This window comes from Penicillium oxalicum, chromosome III (assembly GCF_001723175.1).
Source record: "Penicillium oxalicum strain HP7-1 chromosome III, whole genome shotgun sequence".
NCBI lineage: Eukaryota > Fungi > Ascomycota > Eurotiomycetes > Eurotiales > Aspergillaceae > Penicillium > Penicillium oxalicum.
The window spans coordinates 3,547,839-3,572,776 of NC_064652.1; the positions used below are offsets into that span (position 1 = coordinate 3,547,839).

At 47.5% G+C, this 24,938-nt stretch overlaps 6 protein-coding genes across 6 annotated transcripts; 4 read left to right on the top strand and 2 right to left on the bottom strand.

The window, feature by feature from the left end:
• Nucleotides 1-27: 27 nt before the first annotated feature.
• On the top strand, nucleotides 28-198 carry POX_c04630 (uncharacterized protein; the record flags this gene model as incomplete). Its single annotated transcript, XM_050113493.1, has 1 exon — nucleotides 28-198. One exon carries the CDS (start codon nucleotides 28-30, stop codon nucleotides 196-198), a length of 171 nt encoding a protein of 56 aa, XP_049971049.1.
• A 7,835-nt stretch (nucleotides 199-8,033) lies between these two features.
• On the top strand, nucleotides 8,034-8,849 carry POX_c04631 (uncharacterized protein; the record flags this gene model as incomplete). The annotated part of the gene is made up of 2 exons (XM_050113494.1): nucleotides 8,034-8,219; nucleotides 8,277-8,849. 2 exons carry the CDS (start codon nucleotides 8,034-8,036, stop codon nucleotides 8,847-8,849), a joined length of 759 nt encoding a protein of 252 aa, XP_049971050.1.
• A 2,996-nt stretch (nucleotides 8,850-11,845) lies between these two features.
• Nucleotides 11,846-12,261, bottom strand: POX_c04632 (uncharacterized protein; the record flags this gene model as incomplete). Its single annotated transcript, XM_050113495.1, has 2 exons — nucleotides 11,846-11,867; nucleotides 11,927-12,261. The coding sequence occupies 2 exons, from the start codon at nucleotides 12,259-12,261 to the stop codon at nucleotides 11,846-11,848; spliced, it is 357 nt and encodes a 118-aa protein (XP_049971051.1).
• Nucleotides 12,262-13,566: 1,305 nt separating this feature from the next.
• On the top strand, nucleotides 13,567-14,179 carry POX_c04633 (uncharacterized protein; the record flags this gene model as incomplete). Its single annotated transcript, XM_050113496.1, has 2 exons — nucleotides 13,567-14,040; nucleotides 14,120-14,179. The coding sequence occupies 2 exons, from the start codon at nucleotides 13,567-13,569 to the stop codon at nucleotides 14,177-14,179; spliced, it is 534 nt and encodes a 177-aa protein (XP_049971052.1).
• A 3,867-nt stretch (nucleotides 14,180-18,046) lies between these two features.
• POX_c04634 (uncharacterized protein) lies at nucleotides 18,047-18,655 on the top strand (the record flags this gene model as incomplete). Its single annotated transcript, XM_050113497.1, has 1 exon — nucleotides 18,047-18,655. The coding sequence occupies one exon, from the start codon at nucleotides 18,047-18,049 to the stop codon at nucleotides 18,653-18,655; it is 609 nt and encodes a 202-aa protein (XP_049971053.1).
• Nucleotides 18,656-21,529: 2,874 nt separating this feature from the next.
• Nucleotides 21,530-23,105, bottom strand: POX_c04635 (Endochitinase B1; the record flags this gene model as incomplete). The annotated part of the gene is made up of 6 exons (XM_050113498.1): nucleotides 21,530-21,637; nucleotides 21,710-22,245; nucleotides 22,303-22,372; nucleotides 22,423-22,482; nucleotides 22,538-22,912; nucleotides 22,968-23,105. 6 exons carry the CDS (start codon nucleotides 23,103-23,105, stop codon nucleotides 21,530-21,532), a joined length of 1,287 nt encoding a protein of 428 aa, XP_049971054.1.
• Between the last annotated feature and the right edge of the window lie 1,833 nt (nucleotides 23,106-24,938).

Here is a 24,938-nt window from a genome sequence, read left to right on the forward strand (position 1 = left end):
GGGTCGATTTCGGGGCTAGAGGAGTTCATGTCCGTTAGCAACTCTAACGAAACCTATCATGATGGCACTCAGATCCCTTACCGTTCAGCGTCGGGTAAAGCTTTCGCGTCTGGCTCTGATGTGTACGTTGATCGCGATTCTAAAAAGAACATCAACCAAAACATTCACTGGCCTTTCCGTCCGGGAATTCCTGCTTAGGTCAAAGGGGTGGCTCTACCTGAAAGCCTATGCTTAGTCGGGCAGGGGGGGGGCAGAGGTGCCTAGCTCTCCGGAAAATACCGTGCGATTAAATCGCTCAGTATAATTACCTGAGTGGCCCCTAGATAGGCGTTGTTTTGTGCCCGCTTTCTTAGGCGTTTCAGAGGGCAGAATTGACGAGTCCAAAATTAAGAACGAAGGGGTACTCTAGCCGCACGAATTCAGAGGGTAAGGCCAAGGCTATAGCTAAGCAGATAGGCCCTCTGGAACCGTTACAGAGACGGTCAACGATCGTCTAGCGTGGTACATTTGCCCACAAAATAACCAAAAGCCGATTCGAGCGGAACTCTCAACGAAAGCAAGCTCGCCGCGCCTGTCTATGGTTCGCGTCGGACTAATTAGTCGTATCGGATGAACGCATACGGGAAATTATAGGGGCAGGCCGTTGCGTTAGGGGTGCGTAAGTGGTTCGTGCAGGTGTCTGTAACAAAAGATATATAACCAACCTAGGTTGCTAACATCTTCCAGTAGAACAGGCCTTTCTGTCCTCGTGCATTCAGATTGATAGTTCGTCTGATGGTTCTGTGTCCTTTGTCTTCCATGGACGCCGCTGCCTCGCAGCCTTCACTGCCTTGAGCCCCGTGAAGTATATCTTGTGCTCCTTCACTGCCCTGAGCCCCGTGAAGTATATCTTGTGCTCCTTCACTGCCCTGAGCCCCGTGAAGTATATCTTGTGCTCCTTCACTGCCCTGAGCCCCGTGAAGTATATTTTGTGCTCTTTGTGTGTCATAGAGTAACATAGTTACTTTGACCTCCCCTAGCTATGCAGGCACCTCTTCGTGGTGCTAGGGATTATTACTCAAGGTTTCCAGCCTCGAGGAAGCCAAGACCTGCATATTTTGACTCTTTCTTTATATCTTGTACTTCACATAAACAAACCGAAGGCTACCTAGAGGAAAACCCTCTTTATCTGTACTGAATTTCCTTTTGCCGTATATATAAAGTAAGGGCATTTCATAATAGAACCCATAACTATTAATTAGCGTATTGTACCTGAGAGTTTAGACAACGAAAAGTTGGACAAAGAGTGGAAGTACGGCAAGACCTAGGATAAAGATTGTACGGAACCGTGGCCCGCCACAGTCCCGGAGGTTATGCTAGAGAGGTAGCAAGGAAACTTAACACACTAAGTTTTTAAAACAGGCAGAACTAAGAAAACTGTCAGCCAGTGAAGTGTGTGCCAAATACCGCATGCAAAAGTATCTATAGGCTGGTTCAGCTGGCATCCCATCCTAAGTCCATCTCGGTAAGGCTCGGATTAACGCCAACACTTACAAAGATAAAAGCAGAGAACAGGAGTAAAAAAACGGACAGCTAATTAGCGGTGGTAATAACTCCCGCGATATTTTATTTTAGAACTTAATGGCTTTCCTGCTCTAGCTCTTATCAGGAATAGGACAGAGAGACATTCCTATCCTCATATAGTATCCAAAAGACGGAGTGCACACCAGGAAAACAAGTCGAAGCAACCGTCGGGCTTACGAGGCTGAAAGCTGTGATAACTACTAGATCTGTAGGGAAAGCCTATCTAGGATATCGGCGCTAAGAGGGTTGTAAAGCAATGAAAAACGTACAGTCAATATAATGTTTCTTGCGACATCAACGCATATCATATGGTATTAGTCTTTCAAAGGTGTTTGGCTTGCTTCTAAAAAGCGGATGAAACTCGCAGGAGCTTGAGGAACAGGCGGAGTAGCTACGTAATGGAAATCATCAAGTGGTGGTCTGATTCACCCGGTTAGTATTAGGAAAGGATGAGGCCGTGGGCAAGACACGAGAGCCAGAGGGAAAAGTACAACGGCTTAAGCAAGAACAAGAGATCATGAACGCTAGGCACCAGGACCTGGTAGGTGGAGTGAGGTCATTCCTACGTCCTAACGGGCGCATGCCAGCCTTCTTCCTGCCGCCGAAATGGTCTAGAAAGAGTATAACACGCTTCATAATAGGCGAAATGCGACTTCCTACCTGGGTCTAGGGTCTAATAGACAGACTAGCCTGCACAGCTCACTGATGTGGGGCCTGGCGTATTGCCTGGCCACTCCTTAGCGGTGGCGAATCCTTCCACGGACGCTCCGCAAGCGCCAGCGCTACCTGAGCAATACGAGTGGCCTTGACTCAATAGAGTTTGACCCCCATATCGAGACTTTTTACTTTCACCCACACAGGCTCAAGCCAAGGCCCCCACCAAACTATACTGTCTGCCCTCATCAAATCATTAAAATCCAACATTAAACCTGCTAGTCATAGCCACGTATTTCGTACCACTGTATAATAACCTACTCACAGGTTTTATTTCATATCACAGCATGTACATTAGCTCTGGAAACTTACCCTATCAGAAGCTCCTGCCACGAGGCGGCCGTTGGTCTAGGCTAGGGATCGTCGTCGCGAAAGTAACATTACTGGCGTGCCTAGACGTGAATCGGCCATTTTGCGTCCAGACATCCCGCTGCTTCCGTTTTTCATCGTCTTGCCTTGTCTGTTGGGGGCTAAGTTAGGGGTCAAAACAGTTGAAAAGACAAAAAGAGGCACCGTCAGGACAAACTGGTGCCTTACGGGTCCAATTGCTACCCTTAGACTCAAGCTACGGCCAACAGATCCCGGTGAACATGCCGTTCCGATGTTCACAGTCTAGCGAAATACCTGCGTCAGGCTCGACTGTCGATCTAAGTGAAACCGTTGGGTTTCTCAGTCTATTCTTGCAGTCAACCAACTTGACCCTTGCACATCAAAAGGTGTGGTCCCGGAAGGAAGGATATGGCCATCCTTGGATATTGATGCGGGACCACTTATCTATATATACCGTTGCAGGACAAACCATCCTAACAGATGGTTTGGCTTAGACCTTTTGGCCTAATGGATTAAACAGTGAGCAACGGCATGGTAGGATTCCAAAGGGCGATCAATTCGCAACTAGGGGGCGTATTCCCCCCCCGGCCCGAAGGTCTCTACAGCCGCGTCATTGCTAATCCGAAGCCTTGTCAATCGCTAGCCTCTATAAAAGTAATGCTACTTAGACTAAAGTATTGCTTGCCTTGATCACCCCTGCCGCTTCTGGCCGACTTCGGTCAGACTTTCTCTTTGGACTAGCCTTAGCAGAGCCACCGGCCAGAGACGCCGATTGACATAGATGTCCTAGTGTCGCGATCAAACTGTCATGACCTGTGACAGGACTGTCCGGCCGTACTAAATTAATGACCCGTGGATTCGCCCCACGAGAGGATCGGATTGCTGCAAAACATGAGCATCGTTGATTCTGGCCCCACGAGCTGCAGTTCGCATGTACTGTCTGTAACCTAGTCTATTCTAACCTATATTTGTGTAGCGTTCTCTATCTGGCCACTGAAAGGGCCCTCTCTGTCGGCTGGAACCATAGCGGATGCGCCGGATTTTTTTTTTTTTTTTTAAAAAACGGTACTAATGTATCATAAACTCGATCCCTCTAATTTTGAGACAGGAGGGTGGAATACGTTGTCTGGATTCTGATATGTGGCTTACACCAACAGAAATAGGGATGATTTCCTCTGAACGGGGCTTATGCTTGGTGCTTCCCACGCCCAATCATCGCAGTCTCTTCCTGGAAATCTGGTATATCCACCAGTCCTGAATTCTTCCGCTGTAAGTTTCCTCTCCTACGTTGAAAGTATGGTACGGCTTGCGGATGAGACCTTCTGGTGGTGGTGGTGGGCCAGTTCAGATCAGCGTTACCAAGCGTTGAAATTCGGGCTCCACCTAGAACTAGCCCGTGCGCATGATCCTCCAACGTCCCGCAAGCTTGAGTTAGGGCCAATTTTTACCAGGGCCGTTGCCGTCGAAACTGTCCTATTATAAACGATACCTATCCTTAATAGAGAGCAAAGGCGGCTGGAAATGGATCCAATCCGGGGCTTTCAAAAAGCTTCCGAATAACCGACAAAGTATTACGACGAAGTAGCCTTATCCGTAGTCACATTGCCCGACGCGATAATCGTTTTCTATGCGGGGTGGCTCTCCGCCTCAGCTATGATGACTTTAGTGCAAAGAGCTGTAACGTCCACGCGTACACTACTAGCCTTGTCTGGCCGGGTGGTTCATGACAGGGGTGTCCTCCGAAGGTACCCCGCCACGGACATGAAATGGAATCAAATTCGTCCACAGCGTAGCCAATCATAACTCTTAGGAAAAATGAAGTGTGATCGACCAGCTCAATGGCCGCAGGGGCCGATCCTGTCAAGAAAGGATCGGCAATTTCATGACTCGCACGCTAGCTGCTAGAAGTTTAGCACAGCCTATACGATTCATGTAAACGAAATTTTTTCAATGCCAGTAGGATCGAGTTAAACGAAGTGTCTGCGATTTGGTCCGGGCAAGTCGTGGCTCGTATACATGGTCCCTGCTCGTGAATTCTCCCTTTCGGAGTATTGGAAGAGACAGGGGAAGGGATAATGCCGGCTGATGCTGTCTAGGCCCGTGCTATCGCGGGTGCCGGCCGAGGTCTACGACGCTAGCCGGCAGGCTTTACCCTGAACCCTGTTCGGGCCCTTGGTTCCACGGCTCGTACCCTACATGCTTGTGTGGTTCAGCCTGTTACAGGCATCGGTTATCACCGCAATCTCACGAGAGTAGTATGCTGTTACAGGGTTAATGACGACGGGGTTGGAACCGGGCCAATCTCCCAGGGCATAGAGACATGGGTAGGGGTTCCAGGGAGAAAAGGGTCGAATGTGATTCCGTGCCAGTGTAAGCGAGGATCAGGAATCAGCGTGGCGCTCCTATAGCGTCACCCAGGTCCATGGGGTTCTCAACGATTTGGATCAGTGAGAAACCAACTCGAAAGTTGTGGCAGGGAGGATGCCGAGGCATTCTACGGTTAGTGGATGGTGTACGACGATGTTCAGCATCGTGCACGGAGTCAGAACTGAATCTTAATGACTAGGAGTGACTCGCTAATGGGTTGTCGATCCGTAAGACGGGAGATGTTCGTTATTCCCTTTCTAAAGCGGATTGTCCGAACTTGGGTAAGGGTCAAGGCTTGGTACTAGCTGACCAAGAAATTTGTTATTCAGAGATAAAATAGTTACTACGCTTCTTTGTTACGTAGTAGTGTTGTGAAGTTATAAGTCTGAATGGATTACATTGAATACCTTGCAGCCTTCTTTCGGTATATTCTTAATCTCTAGTGGATGTGCCTAGCTTGACCAACGTCCAATCCTTGATTAGCCCCCAGATCCAGAACGCATTAAATAGTCCGCGGAGCCTCCGAGATGCTATCTTAACCGCTTTGGGACCACAATGTTTTCATTTTTTCTTCTATCGCAGCCAGCTTTGCATTGATGGCCTCAATGTCGGTGCATAGTTTATCTATCATAGTCTGTGTGTTGGCCGGGTATCGGTGCATGTTTTTCTTCCGCTATATTAGTTCTCAAGAGAAGTTTCCGTAGACCTTGGTTACATAGTTAGTAGGGTAGTATAATATATTGTGCGGCGTCTAGTCTGTTTACTCACGTCAGTCGATTATCCGGGCTATAAGGGTGTTAGCTTCTAAGTGTGTGTACCAGGGAGCTGAATATCTTGCTTTGCTATGCAGAGCAAGGCCGGTCATAGCAAACTCCGCGAATACTCTGTATTTAGGACCCTGTTCGAATAGCTTTTTCTCGCCCCTTGAGGCACCACACTCCACTTCTATTTATACGATTCCTTGTAGCTATCTTCCTTCATAGAATCATCTTCTGGTTTTCTTTCAGATTGTGAGTCCATCTACTTAAGGTTGTTATCGTTTGTGCGTTCTGCATCCGACCTGGAGATGCTCTAGATACTGACCCTCGATAAAAATTAGCTTGAAGACCTAGTCTAGTCGATCGGCATATTTTCTAGAGCTAGTTCCAGAGAAGTTCCTAGCTTTCCCCCTTTTAGAGAGATAGTATTATAGGCTACAAGCCGTAAAATATCGAGGAGGAAGATATATAAGGAAGACAGACTATATTAGAGATAGTATGATTCTATAGTGCAGGCCGAGAAAATGGTTCAACAGGAAACACATTATATTTGTTGGACGGCAAAAAGTATAACGGACCACGCTGACACCTCTGGATGATAAAGTTGGATAATGCAATTGTCCGTCGCATTCTAAGGGGAAAGCAATTCTTATCAGGTGGACCACGGCGAAACAAAGATAGAAGATAGTGTCAATAGAAAGTCGATTGTCAGTAATCAGAAACCCTACCGGAGACCAATCTATCAATCCTTGTATATGATAATTTGGAATTGTGTTATACCGCCAGGATAGGTGCAGCATAAAAACCCGGGCCACAGAACACCACAAGATTGACAACACTAGGGTGCATAGGAAGAGAAAGCCAAGTTGACTGAGCATTGAGTAGAAGAGCGACAGCCAAGGTGCAAATACCATGCGTGAAAGCCAGAGATAAACGTTTCACCGGAAGCTTCCCCAAATAACTTTTGATAGTTCTTCCTTTATTCCCGTTCTTGATGAATTAAACCTGGCATACTTGTCAACAGGCAGCCTTAGGTTCACCCTAGTTGACCCGCTATTGGTGGTTCTTAAGCGGTCGTAGCCAAGGCTACCCTATGCGTAGTACGGGCCTCGGTTGCTAGGAGGAGTTCCAAAATCGATACTGTGTGTTAGGCTCAACCATAAGGTGCCAGGTTGGCTCACCATCCTTGAAGTTATCAAGATCACCATCCTCACAAGCTCGACTAGCTCGACTAACGGATAGGTTTTCCGCACTCCGCGCGAACCTGAATCTTTCGCCACCCCCTATACTCACCCATATACCAAGTAAAGCCATCCTAGCAGAAATGCTATTTATTCTTCGCGTACTATGCGAATCCAGTCCTTGAGCCCTATATTGCAACAATATCATGATTTTTAATCGGGTTATTAAATTTGTACATCTACACAATAGCTGTAGGAGCCGACAACTGAAACGAGCGAAAAGAATAGAAATAAACTATCGAGTTTGTATAGCAAGGTGCGTCCCGCCAAAATTCGTAGATACTATAGCAGGTTGGGTGCGTTGAGATCTGGACTCTTAACAACCAGGTACAAAGGCATGATAGGTGGATCTTCTGAATATCCTATCAGTCCGAACTCCTTTTGCAAAGACCGAGATCAATGCTAACACCCACGAGCAACGAATCAGAATGCAGGGAAAAATAAATATTTAATCGAGAATTATTTTCGCTAAATCATTAATTTTATTCTAGTACACACCGGTATCGCTAGTCTCAGCTGTTACAAAAACAGGATCTTGAAGCTCTATCCTCGCAATCGCAAGGCGTATTGAATAACCCGAGGCTCTGCTAGGGTGATCGATGAGCCTAGAAGATAGGACAAGTTTCTGGGCTAGTAGATAATAGCCAGTCTGGACCGGCTGCGCTCATAATAAAGTATATGCAATATAGATATTACGTGCGAATATCCCCACGCATAGATTATTTCTAATGATAGACAAAACGCCCTTCATCGGCCCTTTTTAAGTGAGCCCACCTCCAGGCTCTTTACCTCGAATTAACCGTTTCTCTCGGAAGGACGGGGAAGAACATCCTCCGGTGGGGCGTGTAAAAGGTGACTTGCCGGCAACCCTCAGGATAGTAAGGCCGGGAGGAAAGACGCGGTGGATATTCAATGGGGTTTGATAGGGATTAGTAGCGACCGTGAGCTCTAAATCATTTAAAGTCACAATACCTCCCCCAAAATAAAAATTTCATTCAAGAGAAACTCCGGTTACTTCGCCTCTCGTTGAGAACGTTGAATAGTGATCTACATATCCAACATGCCAAAGATCACGAGCTCCTCCCGCAAACCAATAATTCAGGCCCCGCCAGGCGCAGGGAAAAGCAGTTTCGCCTCTGCTAAATCTTCTGTTAGCCGGGCTACACGGGCTGCACGCTCTGCGACTGCCACAGCGGATGCCAGCTCACAGGCAAAGAACCGAGTTGCGAAGCTAAAACAATACGCGGTAGGCAGTCTTTTTAGCAGCGAGGGGCATTTTGCATTCTGACCTCGTGAAACTTAGGGCCCCTCTCCTAAGGTGGACTGGCACCAAGTCTATGAAAAATGCTTGGTTCTCCTCCAAGAGGCTGATGAAGACTCGGAGAGGCTTGAGGAAAAAATAAACGAAGCGCGAAGGGAAGCTACTCAAATCCAGTTGCAGCTACGCAGCGAAGTGAAGAAAGCGACAGCAGAGGTCAGCCAGCTCAACTCGGAAAAACAAGAGGCCATGGGCAAGATACAGGCGCTAGAGGGAGAAGTGCGGCGGCTGAAGCAAGACCTAGAGACCACAAATGTCAGGAACCAAGATCACGTAGCGTGGAGTGAAATCTTTCCTGTACTTCAACGGACGCACAGCAACCTGATTTCTGCCGCTGATGGGGTCTGGAAAACCTATGACACGCTACAGAATAAGCGAAATGGGACCTTCTTACCTGGATCTGGGGTCTCCTGGTTAGACCAGCCTATGCAGCTTGCTGCAATAGGTCCTAGCTCTTTGCCCGACCTTGCATTAGCGCCAGACAATCTCTCAGTGGATGCTCCGCAAGCACCGGCTCAGCTCGACCAATACGGGGGACATTCGTGGAAAGATATTTAACTGCTACCTCCGGACTGCCTCACTTCCAGCTACACCTGTCAAGGCCACAGTACTGTCTATTCACTATCATCGTCTAACAAATCACAATCTTGACCGTTCATCCCCCTGCCACCTAGAGAGTCGGGTAGACTGCAGGGCTGTAGAATAAACGCTCTCCATGGTCCCCAAGTCAACTCTAGAGATTTTAATACGCAACGGAATCTCCCCATAGATAAGTCCTTATAGATTAAATTGAATTATTAACATAAAGTGATTGAGATGACTGAAGGCGTGGAGGTCTGTTAGGAGATCGCTCGCAGAGATTTACAGTACGACGCTATACTACCTAAATATCACTCTGTATGATCATCGCGAAAAATCACAAATTTGACACCATACTGGCCGCGGGTTTTTCGCGGACCAGGATAGGACCAAAATCGACTATAAAAGCCGTTCGGTTTCAGGGGCAAAAGCGCATCTTAGTAGGGGCTAGTTATAAAATCTGCTATATGCTAAGTTTAGCGATCTAGGCGGCCGCGTAAACTTTCTCTACATCAGTGGATTTTTCCTACTCAAGAACTCGGGCGCCATGCCCTAGCCTCAGTATCTGGGGCTAATAGAGAGGTAGTAGGGCATTAGCAAAGAACACATTCCTAGTTGATAGGGAGACAGGCCAGTTAGCCAGTTTTGACCCCCTGAAGTTGTAAGGCTCGGGATAACAATTGGTATAGGTTCGAGACTTTTGTTGTCAAGGGTCATCTGTTACGGAAGCGTTCTGGGCGGACACTAACCAACAAGACCATAAAAGATCACTAATATCCGCAGTTGCGGATACTGCCCAGAGTCCGGTATATATAGTATGGTATCGCAACTTGTTCGGCTACGCCGTAACATCATCAGTATCCAAAGTCGGTGATCTTGACCAAACTCAAGTCCAGGAAGCGGGGATGTCTGGCCGAAGTTACACCGGGGTAGTGGGGGACAACAGATAGGGGCGGAACGCCTAGGATACGCTAATCCCGCAATATTTTGCTCTCTATTACTATCGACAATTATCTTTCTAGCCGGAGGACTAGCAGCTTCTTAGAGAAGCTAATACAATCTCAGATTTGAGGATGGGAGTTCGTATTGGTGGAGCTGGGGCCGCTAGGCTAAGTGGATTGACTGCCTGCACAGATTAGGGACTACCGAGGCTTTGCGACGCGGACAGCAGAGAAGAATACTACATTTCCAAGTTTATAATCCTAGAGATAGTCTTCACGAGAATTGAGAGACTGTCTATCTCACTACAATCTACATCTACTACCGCGCCGCACGCTCTTGCCTTCGGCCGGCCGCTATGCTATGTATAGCTTTGGCAGATAAGCTGTAAAGCATAGATATCCCCGACGGACTAAAATGCTAGCGGGAACTTGATGGTCGACGCATAGGGACACGCAGCTGCGCGTAAATACCGAGGACGATAAAGAAAGGTGGGTCTCTTTGCTGACAAAGCTGCCTTTCTCTAGGCTTGTGCTAAGAGCATCGATTGTTGTAGCCTCCTGTAACGTGGATTCGCTAGTGTAAGCTTGAGCTCAGGGGTCTAAAAATTGCCGCAAGACAGGTCAATCTCCGGGGGATCGACTTTACTCCGAGCTTGCTACGGCCCCGCAAATAGAGGTTACTACTCGCTAGTATGTCCTCTTGGCTAATTAGAAGGGACAAAGGGAAAGGTAATTTCGACTGACGCTGAAGCCTAGATTCGGTCTATCGCGGATGCTAGTAGAGATCTACAACGCCCAAACCTAAAATTACTGTATCGTTCACGTGGACTGCAATCACGGCCAGTAATCGTTGCGGTTATGAGACTGCTATTCCATAACAGGTTGCTGTTCTAGTTGGAGAGCCGGGATTGTGAAACTAGACTAACCAGACAACATAGAGACTTGGACTTAGGGGCGAGAAGGGGTGAGCACGATTATCTAGGAGGTATGCACACGGATTAAGATCCTGACACTGACTAATCCCTATGACCGCATCCCGGTTTAAGAAAACCTGATTAGGCTGGATTTTGAGAAACTGTCAAACTCAAACACATAGGGGTAGGGGGGGAAGACAATGCGTTATGGGGTTCGGAAATCTCGTGCATCACGTTCGGCGAAGAAGTCCCGTTGTCACGGAATCTGGAATGATTCGACCAAGTTTCTACTTACGAGTCTCAAGAGGCCGATAATTGAGGCATTGGCTAGCTAAACTGGACTTGAAAGAACCTGCATATTGTGACCCGGACCAATACTTAGGCAGCCTATCTCATCGCCAGAATGAACCCGAGATTATCGTGGGTGCACTGGATAGGATCTTTATTTTGTTGCCGTTGAGAATTACGTCAACGGATCCTCGATGACTTGTTGGTCCGGCTGGCGGCCGTCGGAAGATTCCGCCAGCCCACCCCTCCGTTTGTCTACCCCTTCCGAGACTGAGGGGGACGTGTACGGTCAGTAGTGGCGCCTCTGGAACTTCGACCAGGCCGTCTACATATCCTATTCTATTCCGAAACCAGCCGTCGAAACACGGTAGACCGTCGACATTTGACGCTAGTTAATCGACGACGGCTCGTCACCAACGGGCCATATAATGCGTTCTATTATATTGTAGCGTTGTAAAGCTTCTAATTGAAGCGATTGTCTTAGATAAATATTTCACGATGTTCGTCCGGCATCTTCTTCACCCCTAGCGAACCCGGCCCAGACTAGTGCGCACCGTATACTCGATCAACTTTGGCGCCTGGAGCGTGGTGACCGATTCTTACTGCCATCTTTGCCTCTTTCCACCCACAATAAACTCAACTTCTCTTCCATTAAGGCAAGTCTGGTATCAATGGCCTCAATATCAGCGCACAGTTTTGCCACTATGGCCTGCGAATTTGTCTGGTTTAGCTGCATGTTTTCGTTCCAGCAATGCTGATTCTCAAGGGATATTTCCGTAGACCTGGCTCTGTTGATCAATACAATATTCATACGTCGACTATTCTGATACACTCACTGCTGTCGTTTATCCAAGCTAGGGAAGTATTAGCCTCGTATTTCTCAACTTCCTCACCAGGTAACTGGATATCTTACTCTGCCATACAAGCTAAAGCAAGTTCAAGCGAGGTCTTTGGATACTCCGACTTGGAGACCTTGTTTGATGGGGTCGAGATTATCTCCTGGGGCACCGCAACCCAGTTCTGCTCGTTATCTTCCTCATCGCCATCTTCCTTCATCGTAGCATCTTCAATTTCATCTTCCGATTGGGAGCCCGTCTGCCGGAGGTCTCCCTCATCCATGGATTCTGCATCCGACCCCTCAATGCTCCAGATACCAGGCCTCGAGGACGGGCCATATTTGAAGGCCTGCTCTAGTCGATCAGAATATTTTCCAGAGGCAGCACCAGATCTTTTTCTGGCTCCAGTCATGCTTGATAGTAGATCAGAAGTGCGAGGCGCAGAAGGTATTATAGTAAGTAGGAGAGGTGTGAGGAAAGACAGGCAGACCAAGTCCAAGGAGACAGGACGGTCTTATAGCGTATGTGGGGATAGATTAACGTAACATCAAACAAACTCTATTCCTTTAAGTACCGTAACTACGGCCGGCAAAGCTATGACCTCTGGCTTCATATAATTGGTCGCCGTGATTGTCCGCAGCATTCTGAGGGGAACGTATTAACTATCAGGTTGACCATAAAGTCATCGGACGAATACAAACCACAAGGTGGAAACAAAATATTCTTGCTCTTGTGGCAATTAGGACGGCGACAGGAAGCCAAGTCATCAAATTTCTACCTCTGAAAATTTTATGCGATATACATCATTAAGTAACTTGGCGCGGTGACATACACGCCTCGCTAGAGAAGAGAAAAAGATAAGATAGGCCGAACTTAGGTGTGAAGGGCCAAATCTGTAGATTGACCTAGGATTAAGTAGCGGTGAGACGACCAGTGTTTGCAGGGCTAGCGTACAAAGAGTAGAAAATGTTAGCGTTTTCACCGAGACCATCCCCCAAGAATGTTGGTAATCGGTTCACCGGCCTATTGAACGGATTAATGCCCCACAGGACTACTAGCGCACGGCTCTAGATCCACTGTAATTTAACGTAATCCACGGTCACCCTGGACACACGGTCACCCTGGACACCCCACCAGAAAACGCGTTAATCTACCAACCTACCAAATTCAACCAACTACCATGCCACCAATTCGTGCTAAATCCTCGCATAAACTGACTAGTCAAGAGGGCAAGATCCTATTAGCCCTCTCCGATATTAAAGATGGCCGCGTCAAGTCTATTCGTGCAGCAGCGAAGCTATACGAAATTCCGCACAGTACCCTACATACGCGTGCATGTGGTGTAGTCTCTATCAATGAGAGACGCAACCCCAACTAGAAATTGACCCAGTTAGAAGAGGATTCGCTTGCTACATGGATACTCTCTATGGATTCGCGGGGGGCAGCGCCTAGGTCCTCTACCGTTCGAGAGATGGCCAATATCCTTCTTGCAGCGCGTGGAACTATCCCTCCCTTAACTGTTGGCGTTAATTGGGCATCAACATTCGTTAAACGGCGCGATGAGCTTCAATCGCGCTACTCTAAGCGATATGACTACCAACGCGCATTAAACGAAGACCCGAAAGCCCTACGAGCCTAGTTTGCGACTATACAAAGAGTGATTGAGAACGGGATACAACCGGAGGATATCTATAACTTTGATAAGACAGGCTTTGCGATGGGCCTTATATCATCACAGAAAGTTGTTACGCGGGCAGAATACTACGGCCGGCGATCAATCTTACAGCCTGGTAATCGCGAATGGGTTACTGCGATCGAAGCAATATGCGCTGATGGCTTCTCGCTGCCACCCTGTATTATATTCAAAGCCCAGGTTTATATCGCTGGTTGGTTTGAATCAAATCTTCCTAGGGATTGGCGAATTGAAATATCGAATAACGGCTGGACTACCGATGAGATCGGCCTTCGCTGGCTTCAAAAGCTCTTTATTCCATACACTGCTTCGCGTGTACGAGGGCGATTTCGGCTATTAATCCTTGACGGCCACGGTAGCCATCTTACACCTCAATTCGATCGAATCTGTGCCGAAAATGATATCATACCACTTTGTATGCCTTCACATTCGTCTCACTTACTACAGCCGCTTGATGTTGGGTGCTTTGCAGTGCTAAAGCGTGCGTACGGTCGCTTCGTGAGTGACTTAGCCCGAACAGGCTACAATCATATCGACAAGCTTGATTTTCTTGCTGATTATCCTCGCGCGAGGATAGAAGCTTTTCAACCAAATATTATTCAAAGTAGCTTCGCGGCTACTGGTATCGTACCAGTAGCTGCCGACAGAGTACTTTCGAAACTTAATATATCGCTTCATACGCCTACACCACCATCAAGCCGACCAAGCAGCAGATCTAGCCAATTCACCCCAAAAACGCCTAGGACAGCAATACAGCTAGAGAAGCAAGCTTCTATGCTTAAAGAGTTTCTTAAACAGCGATCGAATAGCCCGCCTACGCCGTCAAAACTTATACTTGATCAGATTATCAAGGGCGCCTATCTCTCATTACATGGCGGTGCATTACTAGCGCAGGATAACGCCAACCTACGCGCAGCGAATGAAAAGAAACGTCAAAAGCGCACTCGATCAACTAGGCAGATTGCACACGAGGGAGGCCTAACAATCGAAGAGGGCCTACAGCTAGTCCAGCAGCCAATTCAGCCAGTAGAAGCTGATGAGGTAGTATCGCATGAAGGGCCCGATTTGCCTAATCAGCTAATGCAACCGGTCAGGAGGGCTCCGCCTACCTGTAGTGGATGTGGCCAAGTTGGCCATAGGATTACTTCATGTAAAAATCGTATTATTTAGTTGAATTAATAGGTGTTGGTTGAGATAATCGATTTTGAAATTTTCTAATGGGGGTAGGTGTCCAGGGTGACCGTGTGTCCAGGGTGACCGTGGATTACGTTACTAATTTTCTTTGGCCCTAATCGTGCAGGGCTTCCAATTCATCACGCTATCCTGCAATACGCAGAACGTCCTATAGTAGGTATAGTTGGCCGGTTTATCCCCATCGCTATTATACCCAACAACCCCAGGAGTGTACCGCTTTTACCCGCGTTCACTTTACAGCTTTGTAGAATCATTGGGAAAGGGCACAATGCCGAGGGAGCACGATTTGAGAAGCGTATATCTCATTCCACCTACGGCGTGACTGTTGACCTTACTATTGCGTACGAGTTCATGCGGGCTAGGGAAACATTGGGTATGTGAGGGAAACATTGGCCAAATAGTGCACAGTTGTGCCCTTTCGGCCGCGGCAACGCCGATGTGCTATTTCCCCCCTAACTTTATGTTCTTGACATTTGCTATCTGATTAAATCCAGTAGCCATCAATTCATTATTTGCTTTTTACGAAACTTGCTTCAGTTGATTGGGCTCGAAGCAGTCTCATCAGAAAATTTGTATGCTCTTCCGCCCACAACTGCTAGACCTTGACTGTTGAATTTTCCAATCGCTCCTAGCAATCATGAGGCTGATGAACACATTTGAGAGGGGGCATGACTCCATTCGTCACTCTTGGACTTCCAATGCTCTATTGCGGAGCTCAAACTTTCTAAATTTTGGATCCCTTGAACTTAATATATTCCGCTGCTCAACCACAATCATGTTTCCACTATCTATCATCTACTGTTCTTGACAGATACACTGGCCTATCGGATGCATGCCACACTGCTCCAATTGTTACTTATGTTGGCAAGTTGCCGTCTCCGACCTGAATCAGTGAGAGAAGATCGCGCCGTCCCAAGTCTGCCCAAAGCAAGACAACTTGTCACCTTTGAACGATATAACTCCGTCTGTTATTCAATTGTCAGCACAACCAACAATTACTTCCAGTGAGTTAAATACGTGAGATAGAGTCTATATATACCCATATTAATTGATGTCAACTGACTGTCAGGTTTGCAAGTTGCTTGAAGCATTGGCAGCCTGGCCAGGGCATCACCCATGTCACACGAGCCCATAAACCCACCACTATGTAGAGACAGTATGTTAGAACACTAAGCACCCAGTGATAGATCAAGTCATTGCGTACTTCTCTCGCGCGGTCAGCTGTCCATTATCATTTGCGAAGCAGTTAGTCATCGAAATGTAACCTTGCTGCTGTTTACTACCATCGCAATAGCAGGACATTGTTCCATCATTACTAGCCGTGCACAGGTTCCAATCAAGCTGGCAGTCGGGTTTAGTTGTGGTAGGGTCAGCACGGGAGGGCAAGACGTTTAAAGCGAGCAGAGCCAGAAAGATCAAAGACATTTCTAATAGTATACGTGCAGCGGTGCAGCTCTTGAGGATTTGCAAATAGCGAATCAATCGACAATCGCTAGGTTTAAGATTATGGGTGCCGATCACAAGAGGCGCTTATATATTACGAACTACAGCACTCTGTCTTTTCTCGTCCTAGTTCTGACCTTCAGGAGGCCCTCAATAATCAGTTCCACTACCCTCTGCTTTCACCGGCTTCTTTTAACCCCAAATGCCTACCGACCCAGCTCAGAATAGGCTATGCTGTGTTACATCGGCTATTTTGTTTTATGGAGAGATGCAATTGCAAATTGCACCGTTTATTTGAGATGCCGCGGCTTCATCTAAGATAACAGCGTGGTGAATCAATGTCATCATGAAAGGTGTTCGGTTCAACGGCTTCTCCGGGATCACCAGACCATCGGTCCAGTCAACATAGCCAAGATCACCTTAGCTGTTCAATTGTGCTCTATTCTGAACTCTGAACTGTAGAACATCCACCATTTGATATCGTCACAGTAGTGAATATTCTTGCGTGTGGACCACATTGCTGCGATATAAATCCACATTGGCATACTGTACTTTGATTCCTAATATGGATGAGCTTAGTCACTTCGGCTCCAACTTGACTCAGTCAATCTTACCCGAGAACGGTGGAAAATGCCTATCATCCTTTTTTTTTTCTGAAAATCATGGAATTCGGTGACGTGACTGTCAAACTCGTCCGTGTATGACTGTATGATCTTAGTCGGTGGGAAGTGGAAATCATATTCATGGCCCATCACAGATCCCGGAGGATCAGTTTACAATTTGTCTCTCTAGATAGGCGAAATTCCGGCAGAATTTGGGAGAGATTAAAAGACCGGCTCACTAACTCCTAGAGGGACTTCCTCGTGTATCGAAGTCAGTACTGCATACTTACAGAAAATATTTCGAGCTATATCTGCTACCATTCATTGTGCACTATTTCTCAAAAGTTGCGAAGATCGCAAGTCACTTTGATATCACCAGATCAAGTTATACATACCACTTCGAACTCCAAGCTTGAGATTTCCGATTCGGCGACATGTCTCTGCGGCGGAAAAACACGAGCCGCTTTTTGTCAGCTATACCCTCGTTATACCCTCATGGATGCCCGACCAAAAACCAACCTGGGCTGCAACAGGGGGCGACAAGACCATCACCCGCCACAACCTAGTGCGCAGCACACCGACTCAAGAGCGGAAACGGTCTTTCCCCAAATACAGGTAGAGTGCACAAAGCTTCTGATATTGATGATCGAATGCTTATTACATCCAGCAGCTTTGGCCATTTGTGACTGTTAGGCTGCCCCCGTGGCGCGCGGCTCTGAAACCGCTTTGGCGCCTGGGCGAAGTCTAGCATGGCCGTGACCGCCCTAGCCCGCGAGACGGTGTATGGTTTGCCTTTCTTACCTTCGGTTAAGCCTCCCAGAATACCCGAGATACTGGCGAACACGTCTCCCACTTCACTCCGTAACTTCCTTTGAATATCCCTTACCTCTGTACAGTCCACTAGCAGGAGCTTTTACAGTATACACTTCTCTCTTCCGGTTCATCTGTCCGCGGGTAACAATATTACTACCGTGGGTTAGCGTCACGAAATAGGAAGTTCCCATCTCTACGGAAGTTTCCATCAGGCGATCGCTTGCTATCTCCTAGAAGAGAGGTGTAAAGACTCCCTGTCACCCCTATTTTAGCTTCTTCTTTTTCTTTTTCCTCTTCCTCTTCCTCTTCCTCTTCTTCTTCTCATCTCCCGCTCCCACTCTGCAGTAGTTAGCTCTCTATCCTGCAGACCATCTTTTTAGATATTCCACAACACCAGGCTTTCCGGTCTGTTGAAAGTCACAACCCTCGTCTCGTTGAAACCGTCATCCACCATGGAAGACATACCGAACGAAGACTTCTGCCTCCCTTGCCTTGAACGTTCTGACCGCCTCTGGCATGGAGGCGAACCATTCCGAGTTCACTGTGACCATACCGCTGCTTGTCAGCCATTTCCTACTAGTCTCGAAGGCACTCGCCTGGAATACCTCGCCCTTATCACTACCATAGACCGGAACTTCAAATATTCGGCTATGAATCCTGATTCGTACAACGCGAAGACAACTGAGGCGATCCACAACCTCAATGCTGAATTCACCAAGGCTGTCGGACTCCACCAGCGCCGGTACTTGGATGACCAGGCTGGGCTTGAATCCTTCTGTGCGTCCCGTAGAGCATCTATCGACCCTCAAAAGCCCATCTCTGAGAAAGGAATACCTGGAGCCTTATATGCCAAAGCTACCACAAAGCTGCGCCTACAGTGGGGTGATCATGGCTGGTATATCTGGCAGGCGGCCGTGAAGGACTTTGATCGCACTATGATGAAGCTGATTGACGAGTATGATGAGTCCGATTATGTTTATGGCGATGAGACCTGCTTGCAAGCCTGGATCCGAAAGTTCCCCTTGCCTCTGAAGAGGCGAGGCTCAGATACATGTTACTGAAGGACACAAGAGAGGTTTCATAAGTTTTTAAAGCACTATCAAGCTCAATTCATGCGTTTGCAACCTCTGTGGACTGGAATATCCGTGCTCCCCTGCTCAGCTGCCCCAGGCTGTACGACATTGACCGGGGAATAGATGGAAAACCCTGCAGATGGCTCTCAGTTTCCAGTGACACATGTGCTTCGGGCACCTGGCGCTGAACTGGTATCAAGTTGCGTGCGGTCATTGCCTCCTCTAGCTCCGATATCAACATCCCCAGATTTTGATGTATTAATGGGCCTCTGGCAGGATCGTGAAAGACCCATTACTCTGCGAGAGTCAGCATTTTAGCTAGGCATTTCATTGTGACGCAATAATGCATCTGGTTGAGAACCATCATCATCAGGAATCGATAGTTGGCCCGTCTGTCCAAGACTTATTTCTGTTCCTGAATAACCACCGTGGACAGGAACCATAGAATCTATTGTTGAGGTCAGATGTTGAAAGGTTTCTATCTTCATTGAACTCCAGTAAATATGGACACCCACCTAGGCTAAAAATTTGAGACCCTAGGACAGAGCCTTGCCCAGTGTAAACTTGAGCGCAAGAATGTAAAGTAGCTCTCTTTCTAGCAGACGCCTCGAAATTTCTGCTGTCGTAATGTGGCCTCTTCCGGCCTGTATAACCAGAAGCAACTCCGGTAAATGGGGCAATATGATAAGAGTTGCGCATCTGAAACGCGCATCAGTAAGACTTATATGCATTGTATATTGCTTCAGATGCCTTCCGCAATATTGATCGATAATCTTCGTCGTACATCGTTTCTTCATAAGCGTTCAAAGGTTCAATCTCAGTTTTTGATAGCCCTGCTCGTTAGAAACTAAACAAAAAGGACAGTTAGTGACTAACCCTATATCCTAAGGGGTTAACGCACATTTTCGCTGCATGCAACAGAGGAAATTCCAGTATGGCTTCTCTCCGATTAAACAACGACCACCTTCTACCATATCGTTGGAGATACATGCATCGCTTCCGCGCGCGTTCTCGATCTTCTTTGGGTATGTCGGCGCTGCGATAGGCTTCGCCAATGATATTTTTGACTGCCTTCGTGAGAAGCTTCCCTTTCTCGCTGTCGGTGGGATCGGTCTCTCGTTCCAACCGCTTTTTCTCATTTTGAACAAGATCATGTAGTATGATGAGTACGACCCTTCGGCGGATAGGGTTCAGCGTTGTTGAATCGTCAAATTCATCAACATCACGTAGACAACAGTTAACAAGCGCGGGATTCGAAGGAGGCTGACTGTGCCCCCAGAGGTTTGCAACGGGTTCCGAGATCCAGTCGTACAAGCATTGCGGTACATCAGTTCCGGTGCGACGCCTCCATTTCTTTGTTAGTTCTGCCAGGCGAGAGGCTTGTTCAGCTGAAAGTCGCTCTTTTTTATCGTTCTCCCTGGAACCATTCTTCAACTTCCATTCCTTTTGAATTACCAACACCACTATGTCCAACTAACTTTGCACGCCATGATGCTATCAATGCATGCGAAACCGAGATCTGCCGTAAGTTATGAGCAGCTTCCTTCATTGGATTAGCAAACTTATAGACGAGAGTTCAGCAATTTAGCCTCACAAGTTCACCAGCAGATTGCACCAAATCGGCAAGTTCCTTACGTTTCAACGGTATCTCGATTTGGACCTGGGCCCGTCATGTGAGTCTCGTTTTGGGGATACCGTCTTCACTAGACATACCAGAGAACTACTATTGTTGCCCATTGTGTATGACCAACTGCCGCGTAGATTCAGTTCCAAAAGGCGATGGTAGGAACAAGGTTGAACAAACATGAACCCCGCACTGGCATTGGGTAGTGAATGGTCACGGGAGCGTCAGCTTACATCACCAATTCCAGCCAAGCATTAGTTAGTTAACTACAATGGGTTCCAAAAGTCTGACCACCACGCTAATTTAGCGCGTTTCTTTTAACACGCGTTTTCGCATCCCTTCTATTTTCCACTACCACGCAACCATAGAACGGTCTTTTGAAACCGAAATTAGTGGTGATCATCAGGGAAGAAGAGGGCGCCGCTAGTCAGGAGTGAATTCCAAGACTAATTCTTGAGGATCCCTCGAGGGATCCTCGAGGGAGGCTGTCTTATAGCTTTCCAGGATTTCGCACGGGGACCTGATAGCCCCTTCTGCTACATGCCTGCGTGATAGAACCTGAGAGGTTCGAAACCTTCGGGACGGTGGTGTAATCCTGGCTTGATCCTTCAGGTCCCGGACCCTGCGGGATCCGGGTAATACATTTGAGAGGTCCGAAGCCCTTGGTGGAAGGGAAAAGGTCCGGGCGTGGATAGGTGCCTAAGGCTTCCTCGTTGGTTCGCGGTCACCTGATGATATCGGGTGCCTGGGGAGATTGCGGGCCCGAGGCCTCCCGGGGACTGATTGGGAGGTTACCACAAAGAAATTCCCTTTACCACGTTCATCTCTGTTACTCGCTCTTTTCGCCAACAAATTCATTTGGCTCTTCTGACAAACCAAGGGCATCCTCCGTACTGTTGCAAGGCTCGATATCCGGGCATTCCGAGCGGAGCAAGCCTATACCAAACTCGAATGGGAGTTAAAGTCTGTCCAAGATGATTTGAAACAAGTTTCTTGGTTAGCGGACATTTTCTAAGACCTCAGCCAGAAGTGTAGATGGCCATTACTTTGAAGTAAATGGGATTGAGGCCGAGCCTTATTAAACTATTTTGCCATGCATACTTTGAGGTTAGCACTATGGCCGGCAAGAAAAAAAAAAACACTGATTTAGGTTGCAAGTGGGGCGACCTTCCAATTTGGTCCGTCCATTTATCCATCTTGTAGTCCACGCCACATCCTAATTACCTTGATAGAGCAATTTAGTCGAATGGAAAACCGCGTTTCAGGTTATCATACGAGGACTCCGGGTAGCTCAGCTCATTCTGGCTCTGGTCGAGAGCATCAGTACCGCCAAATGAATTGACAACCTAGCAGTTCATGGTGTTTGTCAGCATATGTAGATGTAAGACGGCCCGTGATTTAGAGATCAGGAGACAGACCGTAGTAATCAAGCTATCTGACCCATTCTTGTCGCTGCTGCTTTCCCACCACATTCCACCACCGAGACCCTTGGACTGAATGTATCCTGCCTTCACCTGCGCAACCTGGGGAGTGTCGTAGCTAATCATCATTCGTTGCAACGAATCATAGCTGTAGCTTGCAACAGGCTGGCTGAGATAGTTCACAGATGCACCAGGCAATGGTAATGCTTTGTAGTCCCACACACCATTCTCCCAGGTGCCACTCCCAACCCCATTGTAGCTAGTACCAGGGCCACGAGTATTCATGAATGAGCGACCATACAGGGGCATCCCCAAGACAATCTTGTTTGCTGGAACGCCGTTGGAGGTGTAGTAGCGAATTGCTTGTTCCGTACTGAAGGGGGTATCGTTTAAGTTGCTAGTTGACGCGTATAGGTTCGCATTGTGGCCGGCCACAGCATCCCAGCTTCCAGAATAATCATAAGCCATGAGATTCCAAAAGTCCAGATACTGGTCCATTTGGAAGAGATGCAGCTTCTGGTAGTTTGTTGGGCCTAGCTGTTTTGTTAGTTCAACCTGAACAAGTTTTGAGTCACACGGGGATAACATACCAGCAGGGCATGCAACGGTTATCAAGAAATGGTAGTTATTTGCACTGGTTGCACTGTACGAATCCAAAGACTGTGCGTGTTAGTTGCACCGCATCAATCGCAAGTGTAAGAGGTCCCTACCGAGCGCATTTGTTGCAGGGTGGAGACCATGTTGTCAGCCTGGGTGCTATCGGCAGGGTACTAGTTCAGTTAGTAGAATTCCTCATCGTATGATAGGAGGGAGGGGACGCAATACCTCCCAATCAATGTCAACTCCGTCGAAGCCAAGATTCTTGACCAGGGTCGTTGCAGATGTAGCAAATGTTGCTCTACCAGAGGCCGTGCCCAACGGAGTGGCGAAGTTGCCCGAGTAGGTCCAACCGCCAATTGACAGAAGAACTTTCAGCTTTCGGTTTTTTTGTTTAAGCAAAAAAAGTTGCTTGACACATCCGTAGACGTCAGTGCCGGTGTCACTCCAGGAATCACCAGGATAATGTTTTTCAATATCCGCCCAAGGGTCTGACAGATACACCTCTCCAGTGTCTGCATGGACATTGGCAAACGCGTACAAAACATGCGTTAGCTTCTCCGCTGGAAGGTCCTGCGGGCTAAAGTTGCGTCCATAGATCGCCTAAATTTCAGTCAGCTAAAGTCTTGCCTAGGGAAAATATTGTAGCATAGCTAACCCAGTTGGCAAAATAAGCAACGGAACGATATCCGGCCGTGCCACGAGCGTTGATTTCGGTTGAATGATTCCCCTGGGACAAGACGACAGCAGATTTCGCAACCCATCCAAAGGCTAATAATGGAAGAAGAAATTGCATGATGAAACAAGCTCGGAGGATTCGAAAGAGGGACCCTAGTCGACTCGGCAGGACTGGGTTGAAGGTCATCGACGAAGAGTTGAAGTCATATGAATCGCTATTTGTATTGTGCGAATTTCTTTCAATTGGGGCTCCCTAATCACCACATCAGATGATAACTGGATGTAGATCTCGCAAAGCTCAATTGGTGTCTACGTCTGTTAGATCGCTTACAACTTGAAAATTGAAATGGTAATTTCGTGTATTTCCTAAAAGAAAACTTCTGCTCCCTTGACTATGGAGTCAAAAATTGACTGTCGAGAAACCCCGCCAATTGGAAGGGATCCTTTACGCGCCGTTAGTGAAGGGGGTAAGTGATCACCGTTGTTCTTCAAGCCTAACCCTCGACAATTTCACTCGAATCTTCAAGGGAAATATTAGAATAACGTCAATCGCATTGCAGCAGAATACTTCCTTTTCTTGCCCACGTAGCTGTGCTGCATCCAATCGCGATCAAGTCCCTCAAAACTCGGTGATTTGACTTACCCATTCATGACAAAGTCAAGAGCGCCGCTACCGAGCCTTCACCAATCGCTCATTATTCATCACACATCAGCCAAGAATTTATTCGTCTTCGTCCAAGACGTTGCAGGCACTCTATAGTCTCTGGTATCTCATGTCCAGCAGACCTTGACAAAACGTCCCTTCACCAGAGAGGTCAAGAGCGCCAGCGTATTTAGAGAGAAACTCCCAGCTCTAGCATACGAGACTTACACGATGGGTCCTATCTCCGTCACTTGATTCTGCCAGAAAAAAAACTGCTTTCGACTCTCGAAATATTGCAGTCTTGTCAAGCTGTTTTGCAAGCGGACGTGAACCTTGAGCGAGTCTTTGATACTCCTCTTACCAGCGATCTCAAAGCGGATGGACTTTGCTCCCTATCCAAAGAATGCAAACCGTATGTATTGGAGGCTGATCAGGCCGGATGCATTATTCATGGGCTGATGTTGTCCCATCCTCAACATATGACACAAAACAGCAGATCGATGGCAAATATCATGTCCACGTGGATAATGGCCAGGCACTGTTGGAGGTGGTCAAGGAGGATCATGACTTTACTGTATTGCAACCGGCCTTCCGCAGCAGCTTGTTGACCCTCATTCCCATTATTGTGACGGGGCATCGGAAATCAACATTTTCAAAATGACTCGATCTCAAATAGGGCCTCGGAAGGATCTCACCTTGCAATCTTTGTACGGTCCGCATTTCTTCATTACTCAGTCGTCCACACTGCTGACCAGTGCCCATCCAGTGAATCAACAATCGATAATTTTTTGACAGGGCTGTCTAGAAGGATGGGAGAACTACAACAAAAGTACTTAGCGTTCGGGCTTCAAGGAAAGATCTCGGGCAAATTTACTCGAATCGACTAGGAAACATCCATAACCCCCAAGAATTCAGATGGATCTAAGATGGCTAAGCAGGGCAAGAATCGAAAAAGTAGACCTGACCTTATCAGATAGTTCCGCAAAGTCACTAACAACCTCTTCAGGCAAAAGCCGTTCCTGGACTCATGAGGAGGCCAGGGACTTGCCCGGCTGGTTCGAGCAGCATCGGAGCCTATCCGAGAAAGAAATTGAGGATAGATACATGCTGTTCTCTGGCCAAGATCAAGCTACCTCTCTTTACAAGCCCAACTCTACAAACAAGGCTTTGGCCATTTATGCAACAAGAAGAAGAAGCCTTCGCATAGACAGCATGCCCCCTCCCAGCTACCTCCTTCGGCTTTGACACTTTTCGCCACCAGGGAATCTACTGATCCCACCCAAGTCTCTGTGGCTAGGGGAATTATTT